Here is a 14,572-nt window from a genome sequence, read left to right as displayed (position 1 = left end):
TCAGCGCAGTGTTCCAAACACCCAAGGAGTCTGAGGCAGTCGTGGACTGTAGCCTGCTTTCAGGGGCAGGGGTTTATAGTGTTCTGAGGTGTCTGTGTGTGGGGGGGGAGAGACATGAGCATCTGCGGTCCATTTTAAACCAGACAAAGGCATGTCTAAGATTAGCATCTTGCCTTGGAGCCGTCTCCAGGTTGGACCCAAAGAATGGCCGCCCTGTCCTTGGTCCCCTGCTTGTCTGTCTGCCTGTTTCTTGGAGATGGGGCGGTCTCCGGGTACTAATGAGGCTACCTTGCACCTAGGAATCCGAGTTCACAAAAGAGGCCGTGACTGGGGCACCGGCCAGAGACAATGGGGGAGGGGGCAGTTGCTAATTAGGGGCAGGAGAAGCAGCCTGAGAACCATTGTTCATGGTAAGCAGAGGGTGGGGGAGTAGGGAGGATACCTGGGTAGCATTTACACACACACACACACACACACACACACACACACACACACACCACCTCCTTGTACATCTCTGGGGAATATCAGGTTCCAGAGCCTTTTTCCTCCATGGAAACATGGAGAAACTGCCCTCCCCACCCCACAGCTCTCTGTTTCTTCTGCCCCTTTCACTCTTACTTCCACGGAGACTTACTGTGGGCAATGGGTGAGAGGGCAGCCAAGCCTCGTTTCTAGAAACTGGTGGAGAGCAATGTCTCCTGGGCCAGGAGAGAAGAGGCTATTGTATAGTCTAACTCTGCCCTCTCCAGGACTGAACCATCATGGAACTGGGTGTGAGGCTGATGGGTGTGGGATGGAACTCATCCACCACCTGCCAAACTCCTACAGGGCCTTGGTAAGGAGCTCTTGATGTAGATCAATTCTGCATGGGTACAGTGACAGCAGTATGTCTAGGGTGGGACCCTGCTTTCTTTCTTTCTTTCTTTCTTTCCTTCTTTCTTTCTTTCTTTCTTTCTTTCTTTCTTTCTTTCTTTCTTTCTTCCCTTCCTCCGTGCCTTCCTTCATTCCTTTCTTTCTTTCTTTCTTTCTTTCTTTCTTTCTTTCTTTCTTTCTCCTTCCTTCCTTTCTTTCTCTCTTTTTTCCCCTTCCTTCATTCCTTCCTTCGTTCCTTCCTTCGTTTTTTCCTTCGTTTTTTCCTTCGTTCCTTCGTTCGTTCCTTCCTTCCTTCTTTTCTTCCTTTTTGACACAGGGTTTCTCTGTGTAGCCCTGGCTATCCTGGAACTCACACCGTAGACCAGGCTGGCCTTGAACTCACAGAGATGCACCTGCCTCTGCCTCCCGAGTGACTGGGATTAAAGGTGTGCACCACCATTGCCCAACTGTGACCCCATTTTCTTAGCCTGAGTATGCTGATATGTACTGCATGTGTGCCTGCTGCCTGTGAATGCCAAGAGGGTTTTAGGTTCCCTGGGACTGGAGTTATGGACAGTAGTGAGCCACTATGGTGCTGGGAACCAAGCCCAGGTTCTCTGCAAAAGCAGTAAGTGCTCTGTAAGCATCGCCACAGCCACCACGTCCCCACTTTCAAGGAGCACACAAGTCTGGGGCGGGGTGACATCTGGGTCCAAGGATAATTTAATGGAGGGAAAGGACTACTCAGAACCAGCAACAATTTAGACAGTCACTTTCTTCTGAGTGGGGCAGGGGTGTCCCTCAAAAGCTTGGCCTGACAAGTTGCTTCCACTAGGTAGGTAAGGGGACAGAGTATGCCTGAGAAGGGACAAAGTGAACAAAGGCTCGGATTTGACAGTGCTTGGCTCACACGGCATGGGGTGTGGGTCTCATAGTTTCTATGGAACTAAGGGGAGAGTTAAATTGGGTCAAGTTTTCCAGGGCCTTAGGTGCCAGGCTGGGTAGTCATTGGAAGACCAATGGGTACTGGCTATGGAAGAGGGAGGAGCTCACGGGCGGGGACGTGGGAAGACAAGAAACATTCAGAGGCAGAACTGAAAGCTGGAAGCTAATCTGCACTCGCACAGCCTTGACTTGGGAAGAGCTGCAGGTCTTGGCCTCCCAGCCTCGAAGCTTAGTTTCCTTACTGCTATGGGCACTTTCTGCAGGGAGCTCTGAGGCTCCTTCTTGCTATGACACTTGGTGACTTGAAGTTTAGCTTCCTCCTTTCTCATCGAGAAACTGATTTGTGCAGGCTAGGCCAGGAAGGAGACCAGTGCTGAGACTGGGTGAAGCTGGTGACAAACAGCCCCTTCACCTTCAGGCCGAGCTGGGGTGGGGGATGGGATGGTGCTTGTGTTAAACCATGGCGGGAGGCTCCAGAAGCTCCTGCATACTCATACTCTTGGGACTAACCTAAGCCAGTGTGCAGAGGAGGTGTAAGCTCTGGAACTCAGGGCAGAGAGAAGGGTGGCTGGCTGGGAGTCCAGGCTGTGGCTGAAGCAGGGTGCCCGCATGACATTCCCAAAGCAGCGTCTAGAATCTGGGTATGAGAATTTTATTTGAGGGCCTGGAGAAATAAACTCAGAAGCCAAGAGTCCTTGATGAGTTTTTTGTTTGTTTGCTTGGTTGTTTTTTTGAGATAGGGTTTCTCTGTATAGCTTTACAGTCTGTCCTAGAACTCACTCTGTAGACCAGGCTGGCCTTGAACTCACAGAGGTCCGCCTGCCTCTGTCTCTCGAGTGCTGGGATTAAAGGCGTGCACCGCTACCACCCGGCAGTTCTTGATGTTTTTACAGAGGACCTGGGTGTGGTTCCCAGAACCCACAAAGCAGCTCTCAGCTGCCTATAACTCCAGATTCAATGAACTCACTTCTCTTCTTCTGGCCTCTGGAGACATTTGCATATACATGGTGCACATAAACACGCAGGCACACACAGATAACATAGAATCCCTACATCAATATTTTAAAAAGAATTTTATTTGGGAGTGGATCCAGGTAGCCAAATGATAAAATGGGTAAGGGAGGGAAGGACGGAGGGAAGGGAGGAGAGCTGACAGGAAAAGTATTGGACACTGGTTTACTCTTGTGGATCAGCCTCCTCCTTTCAGGAGACTGTGTAAGTTTATACCTCAGACCAGGAGACAGTGATGCCGAGGTCTTTATTCATTCGCTCCTGCTCCTTAAGGAGCCACTACACTGGGGGCATCACCCATCACCTACACTTTTAGCCCATGCTGTACCCTGGTCAAGCACATAAGAGGTTGAGATACGGAAAGTCACCAGGGTGTAGCAGAGCTCCTCCTCAGTGTCACATAAGGCAGGCTGAGGAAGACGATTGTAGGTACTTCTGGGTTCTGCTGTACTCCCAAAGCCTCTACCTTAAAACTGGCCAACGAGGCAAAGGCCTCCTTAAGGCTCAGTGGCTCTGATGGGCCAATATTATATGACGTCTGGTCCAGGGCCCAACATCTGGAGACGCCCCAGAGGGAAGAGCCAGGTAGCAAAGGGGAGTCTGGCAACAGCTGCCTTGGTTAAGATATCATCCTCTTCTGCAGGAGCTGGGCCAGGTGACTGAGTCTGAGGACCCGAGGCATTTCAGGAGGGGAGGAGGAGGAGGGGCAGGCTGCTAGGGCTTCTCGGAGGACTCTGAAGCTCCCTGGTCCAACCAGATGGACTTTGACAGGACCCACACTGCCCCGGAGCCGCAGGGACTTGTAGTGAGGGGAGACTTCCTGAAGGCAGTGGTCAAGCTAGGGGCAGAACAGGACAGTGAGTCTATCCTGCAGTGGCGCGTGCTCGCCTGTGCCCAAGGCCACCTGCACACAGGACTTCGGTATGGAAGTGTGTGTTCAAGGATCCATGCTCCCTTCCCAGATTCCCTGAAGAAGGGTCCCCCTCCCTGGTACCCCTTTCCCTGAACTCCCTTGTTGCCATGACAACTGGGGAGGGCTTGTAGAGCAAAAGAGATTAGAACCAGACCCCGGTCTCATCCTTTACCTTGTCTCGATTTTCCTCCGACAGATTCCTCAATCCCTTCAGCTCCATGAACACCTCATAGTGCGGGGCAGAACCATCACAGGAGTCTGAGGACAAAGCCACCCGCACACACAGTTCCTGAGGACAAAGTGGCTGCCAGAGCCTCTGCCTTTACATCTTCCCTATTCTAAGATTCACGGGGGCGGGGGCGATTTTTAATGACAAGTAGAAAATAGAGGGGAACCTAGACCTGACACTTGGGTATGAAGATGGTCAGGAATGAAAATGGGTGGAGCTGGGCAACGGTGGCACACGCCTTTAGTCCCAGCACCCGGGAGGCAGAGGCAGGCGGATCTCTGTGAGTTTGAGGCCATCCTGATCTACAGAGTGAGTTCCAGGACAGCAAGGACTGTTACATAGAGAAATCCTGTCTTGAAAAACCAAAAACCAAATAAATAAATAAATAAGCAAAACAGGTGGAGGCTATGGTGGTGGGAGGCGTGGGAGTTAGATACAGAGGGGAACTTTTGTTAGGAGCAGTGGAGAAGACTGAGTTGAATCCCTTCCTAGTTGTCCCTGGTCAGGGTGAACATGGGTGGGGGATAACCAGACCCAGTGCTAGAAATGCTTACCCAGAATGCTACTCTCCACACAGGCATAGTCCAACAGCTTGGCCCCTGGCCACTGCCCCACTGCTTGGGCCAGGGCCGCAGAGAAGATATTCTCATAAGTAACCTCTCCTCGAACACTCAGGGTCTGTCCCAGCCTGAGGGAAGAAGGAGGAGGGAGTGGATCCAAGGGACAGGGGCAGCCCCTCAGCATCCCCAGGGTCACCTACCTGCGGGTGAACCTGACCACAGGACACTGATTGTAGGCACCAACCACCTGGACCACGTCACCCAAGCGGCACCTGAGAAGTGGGGTTAGGGAGAAGAGTGAGCTTGTGGTCCTCTCCCAAGGGCAGGACATCAGAGGTGAGGGGCTACTAGGGATCACCTGGTCAGGCTGGCGTGGTCAGTCAGCACCAGCTCATACTCCTCTTCCCTTTGGACGTCAGTAAGAAGGAGAGTGGAGGCTGCCTCCTCTTGGGTTCCTTCCTTGATTGGAAGCAGCTCAATAAATGGGACTCCAGGGAGCAGAAGATAGGATCCTTGGGGTTGCTCTGGCCACAGGTTTAGGGCCATCACCCCTATAGAGAACAACAACAACAAAAAATCTTGTTACTCTCAGGACACATTCCTTTCTGCCAGGCAACAGTAGACAGCAATGCCTCACTCTGGACCACAGGCCCAGCTTCTCTGAGCATCTGGTCCTCTTGCTCCAGCTTTTCAGCCCTCCCCCCCCCCCCCCCCCCCCAGTCTAGCCTGCAGAGATGCCATGGTTCCACAGGGATCAGAGTTGAAAGCAAATCCTGGTACCACCCGAGTATGTGTGAGATGCTAGGTCTTAATGAACCTTGGCATACTCAGCTGTCAGTCAGCGCTAGTAACCCATGCCCTCCCAGGCACTGAGAAGGAGTCAAGAGGATAAGTATATGCAGCTGGATGCACAGTAGCTAGCTGTGTGACCTTTGCCCCCAGCCCCACCTGCATCCAAGCCCCGCATCAAGCTGACCTCCAGAGGCGGCATAAGCAGGAGAGAAGAAGGCTAGCCCTTGGCACCACAAGGCCTTAAGGGCAGTCACAGCTTCTGCCTGGCCTCCTGCATCCAAGGTCACCACCACCTGCAGCTTTGGCCAGAGCCGAAGGGCCAAACCTCGGGGTCCCTGCTCCATGGCTTCCTGTAGTTGAGCGGCTCGGCTGGGGAGAGGCGTTCCTAGGTTCCCGGCTGCTACGGCCTCAGTCAGTTCTTTGCCAACTGCCTCCAGGCCCACAAAGACATCCAGGAGCTCTACTGCGGTCCTTGCCTCCAGTGCCCTCAGCCCTGGGGACATCAGTGCCTCCAGTAGCAGGGTCCGAGTGTCCTTGGCTCCGATGGGGCTTACCCGGCCCAAGGCATGCCCGAGCCAGGGGACAGAGCTAGGCCATGGGGATGTAGGGGTAACACAGGCAGTACTTCCTGGACTGAACACTTCTGGGTAGGCCTTGTTTAGGGTGACTAGACCCAGCACGGTGGCCTGGAGGGATGATATAAGATAGAGTGTTAATTTAGTCTTCAGAATCAGACCCCAGCTACTACTGTGGGCCTTCTGTGCACATCCTTCGATAAGGGTTTGCTGCTGTGGGGTGGGGGTGCCTCTGTTTACCTGCAGAGAAGCCTCTCCATGGAACTGGGCTGAGGCAGAGGGCGGGAGCTGCTCTTCGCTTTCTTCCTCTTGGACTTGGCTGGTTTTGGTCAGTGGGAGCCGATTCCGGAAGGTGCTCATGTCTGTAGCCCCCCCAAAATACCAGAAACTCCTCAGGAAGTGAGAAGAATGTGGAGAACCTTGAGGAAGGAACCCAGGAAGGGTCTGGAAAGTGGGGTGAGGGCTAGAACAGGACCCAGCAAAGGAAAATCCATCTTAACAGGAGAATCGGGTGTGAGCTCTGGTGGGGCTCTGGGCCAGGCCACAGTATTGGTAGTAAATGAACGGGGCTTTTGGGTTCTAGACTCTGGTGTGTGTGTGCTCTTTCTCTTTGGGTCACTTCCCCCAGGTGTCAGAACCGCACCTGTGATCCCCCGGGGGAGACAGCAAGGACTCTGTGCTCTCTTCAGACACCACATGAGGGCCTGCAGCTGGCTCTGGCCCACGCGCAGTGTGCTCTGTTCCAGCTTTCGCTGCTGCCAGGCAGCCACCCAGGCCAGGGCCCGCCAGGCCACCTGATGTTGGAGGAGGATCAGCCAGGATGGCCTCTGCTGCCACAGCATGGCCAGTAGGGGCAGCAGGAGCAGCAGCCAAAGCAGCAACATCTCCAAGTGGCTCCTGGGAGAGGAACAAAACAGAGTGGGGCCCCAAGGGGATAACCATGTTGTCCCCCCCCCCCCCACACACACACTCCCCTGCACACAGGAAGCTGAGGAAGAAGCCAGTGGGAGAAAGCCAGGGCCCTGCTGGGCACGCAGTCTGGAAAACGCAGTATGTCTGTCAGTCCCGTGTCCTACTGACAGACATCCTCGATTCCTTAGCCCTGTAGCTGGAAGAGCAGCTCGACAGCTCCCCCTCGGCAGGCACAGAGACGGCTGAGCAAAACGTAGAATATCTTACCCACTCCCGAGTGACTTTACTTTCTCTCGGGATCTTCCCTGTCTTGGTCCCCTCCCCCCCTGGAGTCCTGGGTATGTATGCACCTGTCACAACCCACTTCTACCCACTTTCAGTACCCCAGGTCCCTCAGGATCCCTTAGTGTCTCTGATTTCAGTACCCAGCATGCCAGAAAGTTGGAGTGATAACTTTAAAGGGCAGGGTTGGGAGAGGAAATCCGGCCTGACTGGGCGGAGCTGGGGGGGTGCTCTTAAAGGAACAGGTCACCTAAAGGCTGACAAGTTGGACGCCGGCTCAGGTAGGCAGATGAGGGAATCAGGGCCAGGGTAGCAGGACCACCAAGAAAGAGAAAGGAAGGTGTGTGGTAAGAGTGTTTGCACTCCATCCTGGAGCAGGCTCAGACTTGAGAACAACAGAAAACCACAGCTGTGGAGGTGCGGGTGTGCACACCTGTCACCCCAGGCCTCGGGGATGTGGCAGCAGGAGGATCGTCTTCAGCTGTGTAACAAGTTCAAGGCCAGCCGGAGCTACCTGGAGGTCTTGTCTTTCAAAGAAAGAAAGAAAATCCTAAGAGGGTGCAGTGGGCGGGGAAGAAGAATGTTTCGAGCAGGTTGCCGACTCGACTCGTCTGGGCTACATAGCCAGATCCTGCCGTAAAGAATAAGCAATAGCCAGACGTTGTGAGTCATACTTTTAATTCTTGCACTCAGGAGGCAGAGGCAGGTGGACCTTTGTGAGTTTGAGACCAGCCTGCTCTACAGAGTATGCCAGGACAGCCAAGGCTACACAGAGAGATCCTGTCTCAAAAAAACTGAAAAACAGCTGGATGGTGGTGATGCACACCTTTAATCCCAGCACTCTGGAGGCGAAGGCAGAGGGATCTCTGTGAGTTCAAGGTCAGCCTGGTTCACAAGAGCTAGTTCTAGGGCAGGCCCCAAAAACAAACAAAACAAAAATCAAAAAACAAAAAAAAACCAAAAAAAGTAAAGAAAGAAAACGACTTCTATCTTTGCAATTGTTAAACCCACATCATAGGCAGTCTGCTAAGAAATCTCACAGACAGACCTCGCCCTTTTACACAGACAAGTAGGCCAGTCCTTACGATGACCTCATAGCACGGTTTGTAGTGCAGTCAAACTTACCTGCGACTGAGTTGACTCACTGACTTTATCTCAAGGAAAACACATTTGAAATATTTATTTAGTTCATCTTAATTTTAATTTTCTGTGCATTGTTGGGAGCAGTGAGACCCCAGATCCTGAATTTCTTGTAATCCCCTGATCTGAGTGCCTACAGCTGCTCTGGGCACGAGACCTTCAGGAGTTCCTGATGACAGGAGAGTGGTTTCTGGTGGGTTTGGCTGGGGTGTGACTATCTCTATATAATCTGCCCCTGAACACAATAAAGGGGGCATTCTTGGGGAATTCAAGGATGACCCGTGTTGTTGTCTCTCTGTCTGTGTGTGTCTGTATTTTAACCTCCAACCCCTTGCCCGAAGCTCAGTAACAGGGTTCAAGCGCACCGAACGCAGATATTGGGAACTAGGGAATGCTGAGAGGTCGCCCTCAGGTGAGGGTGGATTGGGGTCTGTGTTAATCCTGACGTCCTTCTCTCGGTTTTGGTTCCAGTAAGTCTAACTGAGAAAGAGGGGTAAACGAACAGGGTTGTTATGTATTGGGAAAAGATAGGAAGTATATAGCTTAAAAAGATAAATGTGTACAGATGTATGATATTTTGATTGTGTTGTCTTTTGTGTTCTGGACTGGAGAAAGACATTTGATTCTAGGAACTGCTAAGAAAGGTATCTTGACTTTAAAATATGGGCTTAAGAATTTGATGTTTTGGAAAGGAGGTTCTGTTTTTGTCTCCACAGACGATGAGAGCCTAAAGATTTATTCGATATTCATGTGGTTTGAATCCCTGAGACCTCCTGAAATGTTGCAGTGGAGTGTGAGCGGCGGTGGCTCCAGGCGGCGGGTGCTGAGGGGCTGCAACACGTGCAAACCCCGGGACCTGACTCGAGGACCCAGGAGGCAAGAACGCTAGGCCCGCCTCCAGCGCGCAGGCTTCAGGGCTCAGAAGCGCAGCACGACCGCGACCTGACCCGCGTCTGAGCGTGACTGGAAAATGGCAGTGAATTGCAGTAAATACCCCTAAGAATGCAGCGTCCCCTCTCAGCAGGAAGTAGCCAGACAGATTGACAATGCCCCAATTCCCTAAGTGGGGCCCCTTCAGTGGTTGCAGAGCAGCAAGCCTGCTTCTCTGAGTTCTGCTCCACTTTATGCACCAGTTTGGACCCAGAACGAATGCAGCTGGGGCTTAGAAGGCAGCTGGAGCAGAGCTTTGCTAGGTGGCTGTGGTGGAAGGCACATTGCCTCAGCCCAGTTGGTGCCCAGCCTGGCAGATGCCACAGCAGTGCCAGAAGTATCAGCAAACGCAACAAGAAGTGCTGGAGCTGAGACAAGCTGGACCACAGACCCCAATGGGCTGCCGGAGAACGCAGCAGCGGGGCCAGGAAAAGGCAGTGGCAGTTCTAGGATCTGCATGCAGAAGAGTCTGCGGCAGAATGAATTTAAATCAAGAGACTGCCCTATTGTAGGAGCAGGTGGACTTATGGCTAGTACAACAAATGTCTTGTTCATTATTCCATTTGTGTGACGTCTGTTAATATTGCTAATGCCTCTTATGTGGTGAAACAACTTAATGGTTACTTGAATAGCCCTTGAAATGTTATATTAGCACACCAGATTGTACTGTTTAGCCAAGGGATGGTTGAAGACCATAGCTCAAATGGGAGGCTGGGTCCAGTGGTGACTGGGGACCCTACTGCTGGCAATCTTAACGCCTGTTGCCATGGGCATTCATTTCTGAATCCTATGTAATATCAGACAACCCATGAGAATGCAGCATATGGTCACTTAGCAGAAGCAGGATCAGCTGGGCTGCTAGGGAAGCCAAAGAGGTGCACGAGCGAGAAGGTGTCTTCCATGCACTTCAAGACAAGAATGAATGTGCCACGGGGGTATGGCAGCTGGGGTGTGTTATTTAGGGGACTGCTGAAGGAGCAGTGGTTTCTGACTGCTCCTGGGGTGATGGCAAAGCCATTCCTAAAAGTCCCGAGTCTGATATGGTCACACATCTCTGTTCACTTGAGGGGAAGAGGGTGTGTGGGAAAATAGTATGAGGAACCAACAGTCTCAGATACTTGAATCTACCTGTCTTACAGACTTAAGTTGCTCTCTTGTGTTCCCTAAAAGCCAGTATTCTCCTCGGGAGATGCTGTCACTCTCTCCTGAGTTACAGGTTCAATCAAAGTGACCAAAAGGCTGTATGGTCAGGAGGGTCTTCTGTTTTATAAAAAATTTAGGGGGGAGATGTTGGGAGCAGTGAGACCCCAGATCCTGAATTTCTTGTAATCCCCTGATCTGAATGCCTACAGCTGTTCTAATCACGAGACCTTCAGGAGTTCCTGATGGCAGGAGAGTGGTTTCTGGTGGGTTTGGCTGGGGCATGGCTATCTCTATATAATCTGCCCCTGAACACAATAAAGGGGGCATTCTTGGGGAATTCAAGGATGACCCGTGTCGCTCTCTCTGTCTGTGTGTGTCTGTGTGTATTAACCTCCAACCCCTTGCCCGAAGCTCGGTAACTGGGTAATAGCGCACAGAGCACAGACACGGGGGTGCAGTGCACGGCAGTGTTTTGCCTGCATGTGTGTCTGTGTGAGTGTGTCGGATCCCCTGGAACTGGATGGATTACAGATAGTTGTGAGCTACCATGTGGGGACTGGGAATTGAGCCCTGGTCTTTTGGTACTGTGTACAGTTTTTTTTTTAAACTGTATCTATGTTCGGAGATAAGGGCTTTCTCAGGATGAGCTTAAGATGTATTACAATTTAGTTTTGATTTTAATATTACTATAAAGAAAATTTAAAGTTTATTTTTAGGATACCTAAAGCATTGTAAAACGTCTCAAAATGGGGATCGATTTCCAGGCAAGTTTTCCACAAGGTGACCTGGTGGCCTAGGGTGATATTAGTGCACAGAAATGCGGCCGCCCAGAGCAGTTACCCCTCTGCACAGAACTAGCAGGGCCTGAGGGGCAATGGCTCAGAGGGGCAAAAAGGGCCAGTACTCTAGGGGCCAGCTAGGGACAGAGCAAACCCTGGTCCTTTGGAAGAGCAGCCAGAACTCTTAATCACTAAAGCCATCCCTCCAGTCCCGAAATACTACTTATGTGTTTCTGTATGTCACCATGTGTACAGGTACCCATGAAATCCAGAAGAAGGTTTTAGATCTGCTGGAGCTAAAGTCACCCAACAGGGGTGACAGAGGAATGGCAGCAGTTAAGTTCTCTTGACTATTGGGCCAGCTCTCCACCCCCTCCTTGGCCAACACCTTCTTTCAAAACAGTCTCATGTAGCCCAGGCTGACTTTGAACTTGATAGGTAGCTAAAAATGACTTTGAACTCTTGATCCTCCTGCCACTACCTCCAGAGTCCTGGGAGAGAAAGGGGATTTAGAGTGGCGTATATGCTGTGGTCCAGCTTGTCCAGGAATGGCTATCAACAGAAGGCCCAAGAAGCCAGTAGCGGTTCAGTCCATGAGGCTGGATGTCTCCGCTGGTCTTCAGTATACATTGAAATCCCACAGAAAAGGCTCTAGTACCAGTGAGGGAGTAGACTTGCCAGCATGATGCTTTCCCACCCTGAAGTATCACAATTGCTGCTTCCATTTTTTGTTCCTGATCTTAGGTGAGGGCATGCAGTTTTTCTCCAGTGTGATGGGAGCTGTCAGGGCTTTGCATCTTTTGAAATGGTCATACTTCTCTGTCGTCTCTGTCTCTGTCTCTCTGTCTCTGTCTCTCTGTCTGTCTCTCTGTGTAGCCCTGACCTGGAACTTACTCTGTAGACCAGACTGTCCTCTAACTCAAAGATCCACTTGCCTCTCCTTCACTCACAAGTGCTGTGATTACAGGTGTGTTCCACCATGCCAGCATTCAGCATTTCTTTTCTTCTCCTTCTCCTCCTCCTCCTCCCTCTCCCCTCCCCCCTTCTTTTGGTTTTTCATGACAGGGTTTCTTTGTAGGTTTTGGAGCCTATCCTGGAACTAGCTCTTGTAGACCAGGCTGGTCTCGAACTCACAGAGATCCACCTGCCTCTGCTTCCTGAGTGCTGGGATTAAAGGCATGTGCAACCACTGCCCGGCTCCTTTTTAAAAAATTATTTACTATGTATCCAGTGTTCTGTCTGCATGTACACCTGCCTGCTAGAAGAGGGCACCAGATCTCATTACAGATGGTTGTGAGCCACCGTGTGGATGCTGGGAAATGAACTCAGGACCTCTGGAAGAGCAGCCAGTACAACTGAACCATCTCTCCAGCCCTTCATCTCTTTTTTTTTTTTTTTAAGGGGGAAGTATTTGAGACAGCGTCTTGCTACACAGCTCACACTAACCTTGAACTCACAATCCTTTTGTCTCAGTCTCCTGAATGCTAGGATTACAGGCATGCTCCGTCATAGTCAACTCTTCCTACCTTCGTCTGTTTGCTCCTTCCTTTCCTCTTTTCTTCCTTTCTTCCTGTCTCTCTTTGGGATTACAGGTGTGCACCACCAAAGTGGTCCAAGTGTGTGTATGTGTATGTACATGAGTATGTGAGTCATGTGTGTAGTGGCCAGAGACCAATGTTGGGCATTCACCCATTAGTCTCCATCAGATTTTTTTAGAAGCTAGTCACTGAGCCTGGAGCCCACAGATTGGGCTAGACTGTCTGGCCAGGCAGCCCCATAGACCCCGTCTCTACCTTCCCAACCCTGGAAGAACAGCCATGTGCCACCACACCTGGCTTCTTACATGACTCTGGCCCTTATGCTTCTCCCGTACACATGTTGCCAACTGACTCACCTCTTTTTTACTTTTAATTCTATTGATACTCAAATAGACTTTCATACACTAGGCTCATTCCAAATCACTTACAAAGATAACTCTGACTTTGTGGTTGGTGATGCTTGGTTCCTTTAATTCGTCGATGAGTTCCATCTGCTAGCATGTGTTCCGGATGTTTGCGTCCATATTCATGAGTCATGTTGGTCTTGTGATGTCTTCGTCTGGTTTTGGCATTAGGACAATACTGGCTCCACAGCACAATCTAGAAAGTGTCCATGCTTACACGTCTAAAACGTTTGTGGGGGATGGAGGCATGACTCAGCAGTTAAAAGCACTTGCCGCTCTTGCAGAGGACCCAGGTTCAGTTTCTTTTTGGTTCCAGGGAATCCAAAGCCGCCTTCTGGTTGCTACAGGCATGAGGCACACAACAGTGCACTTAAACACATGCAGGGAAAACACCCATACACATAAAATTAATATTTTAAAAACTTAGCATTTTATTAGGGTGAGTGTATGTGTGTGCATGCCCTGGGACAGGGACAGGCTGGTTCCCTGGCTCTGAGATGGAGAGACTGAAGAGGAGCAAAACAGCCCCACACTAGAAACATCAAATCCTTGAGAACAGCTGCAGGGAAAAACCATTTCCAACAGAGGTTACCATCGCTCAACCCATGGTTAAGAAAAAAAAATGAAGACTACATTTTTAAGCAGAAGTTCACTGACAGAGAATAAAGTCTATCAGGAACTCCATTTGACAGCCTTAGCCTCCCTGCTCCATCTCTGCAGGATGGTTTTAAGCCTCCAGTTTGAGGATACTCCCTCTGTGTGCTCTCTCAATCAGGTTACGTCATCTCTCCTAGATGCTAAAAACTCCTGATTCCGTGTTTGCTATGTGTCTGTTACTTGTTATTCATTCCTTTACTTTTGCTTGCTATAACTTAAGCCTGTTCGAACCCCCAAGCACGGCTGTTGTAGGTAGATAGTACAGAACACAGGGTCTCTGTCCCAGGATGGACTCAAACAAACGGTCCTTCTGATCCTCCTGCCTCCACCTCCCAAATGCTGCCATTAGGAGCATAAATCACCACACCTGGCTGTGTACTGCTGGGATTCAAACACAGAGCCTTGTGCATATGAGGCAAGCAGTCAACTGAGCTACATCCTCAGCACAGTGTTTTCAAAATGTATCCTTACCCAGATCTGCCCTCTGAGCCTTTCTGACCATCTGTTCCCTTTCTTCCCTACTATGCTCCATCACCCCATGAGAAGCATCTGTCTCAGACAAAAAGATACACACTTCTTGTGCTGGGGACTGAACCCGGAGCCTTCAGCGCAAGAGGCAAGGGTTCTATCACTGAATTCCCAGCCCTCTGAGGAGCACAGAACTCTATTATCACTTCCCAAGCTTCAAACTTGGAATGAGTCTAGGTCCCAATCGTCCTCCAATGTTGATCATTGTTTATGACTATGCTTCAGACCCACGGCTGTGGGTCCCCAGATGACACCACCTTCTCTTGCTTAAACTACTGAAATGGTCTCCCCGCTTCCCCTCACCACTTGTTCTGCCTCCCTTCAAGCTACATACGCTGGAACCGCAGTAGGATCTTTCTTTCTTTCTTTCTTTCTTTTTTTA

General features: G+C 50.7%; 1 protein-coding gene across 5 annotated transcripts; it reads right to left on the bottom strand.

The window, feature by feature from the left end:
• Positions 1 to 3,112: 3,112 nt before the first annotated feature.
• Ghdc (GH3 domain containing) lies at positions 3,113 to 7,249 on the bottom strand. Of its 5 annotated transcripts, none has more exons than XM_038327082.1 (9): positions 7,173 to 7,249; positions 6,521 to 6,774; positions 6,118 to 6,239; positions 5,487 to 5,988; positions 4,869 to 5,061; positions 4,711 to 4,782; positions 4,505 to 4,638; positions 3,894 to 3,979; positions 3,113 to 3,646 (listed from the first exon to the last, which is right to left on the bottom strand). In XM_038327082.1, exons 2-9 carry the CDS (start codon positions 6,759 to 6,761, stop codon positions 3,428 to 3,430), a joined length of 1,569 nt encoding a protein of 522 aa, XP_038183010.1. In that variant the 5' UTR covers positions 6,762 to 6,774; positions 7,173 to 7,249; the 3' UTR covers positions 3,113 to 3,427. The 5 variants fall into 5 exon arrangements, with proteins under 5 accessions (XP_038183010.1, XP_038183009.1, XP_038183008.1 ...); XM_038327081.1 differs by having other exon boundaries at positions 7,164 to 7,241; XM_038327080.1 differs by having other exon boundaries at positions 7,057 to 7,235.
• Positions 7,250 to 14,572: the final 7,323 nt, after the last annotated feature.

Source organism: Arvicola amphibius, chromosome 4 (genome assembly GCF_903992535.2).
Source record: "Arvicola amphibius chromosome 4, mArvAmp1.2, whole genome shotgun sequence".
NCBI lineage: Eukaryota > Metazoa > Chordata > Mammalia > Rodentia > Cricetidae > Arvicola > Arvicola amphibius.
Note: the sequence above shows the minus strand (reverse complement) of the source record. Positions and strands in the feature narration are given on the sequence as shown.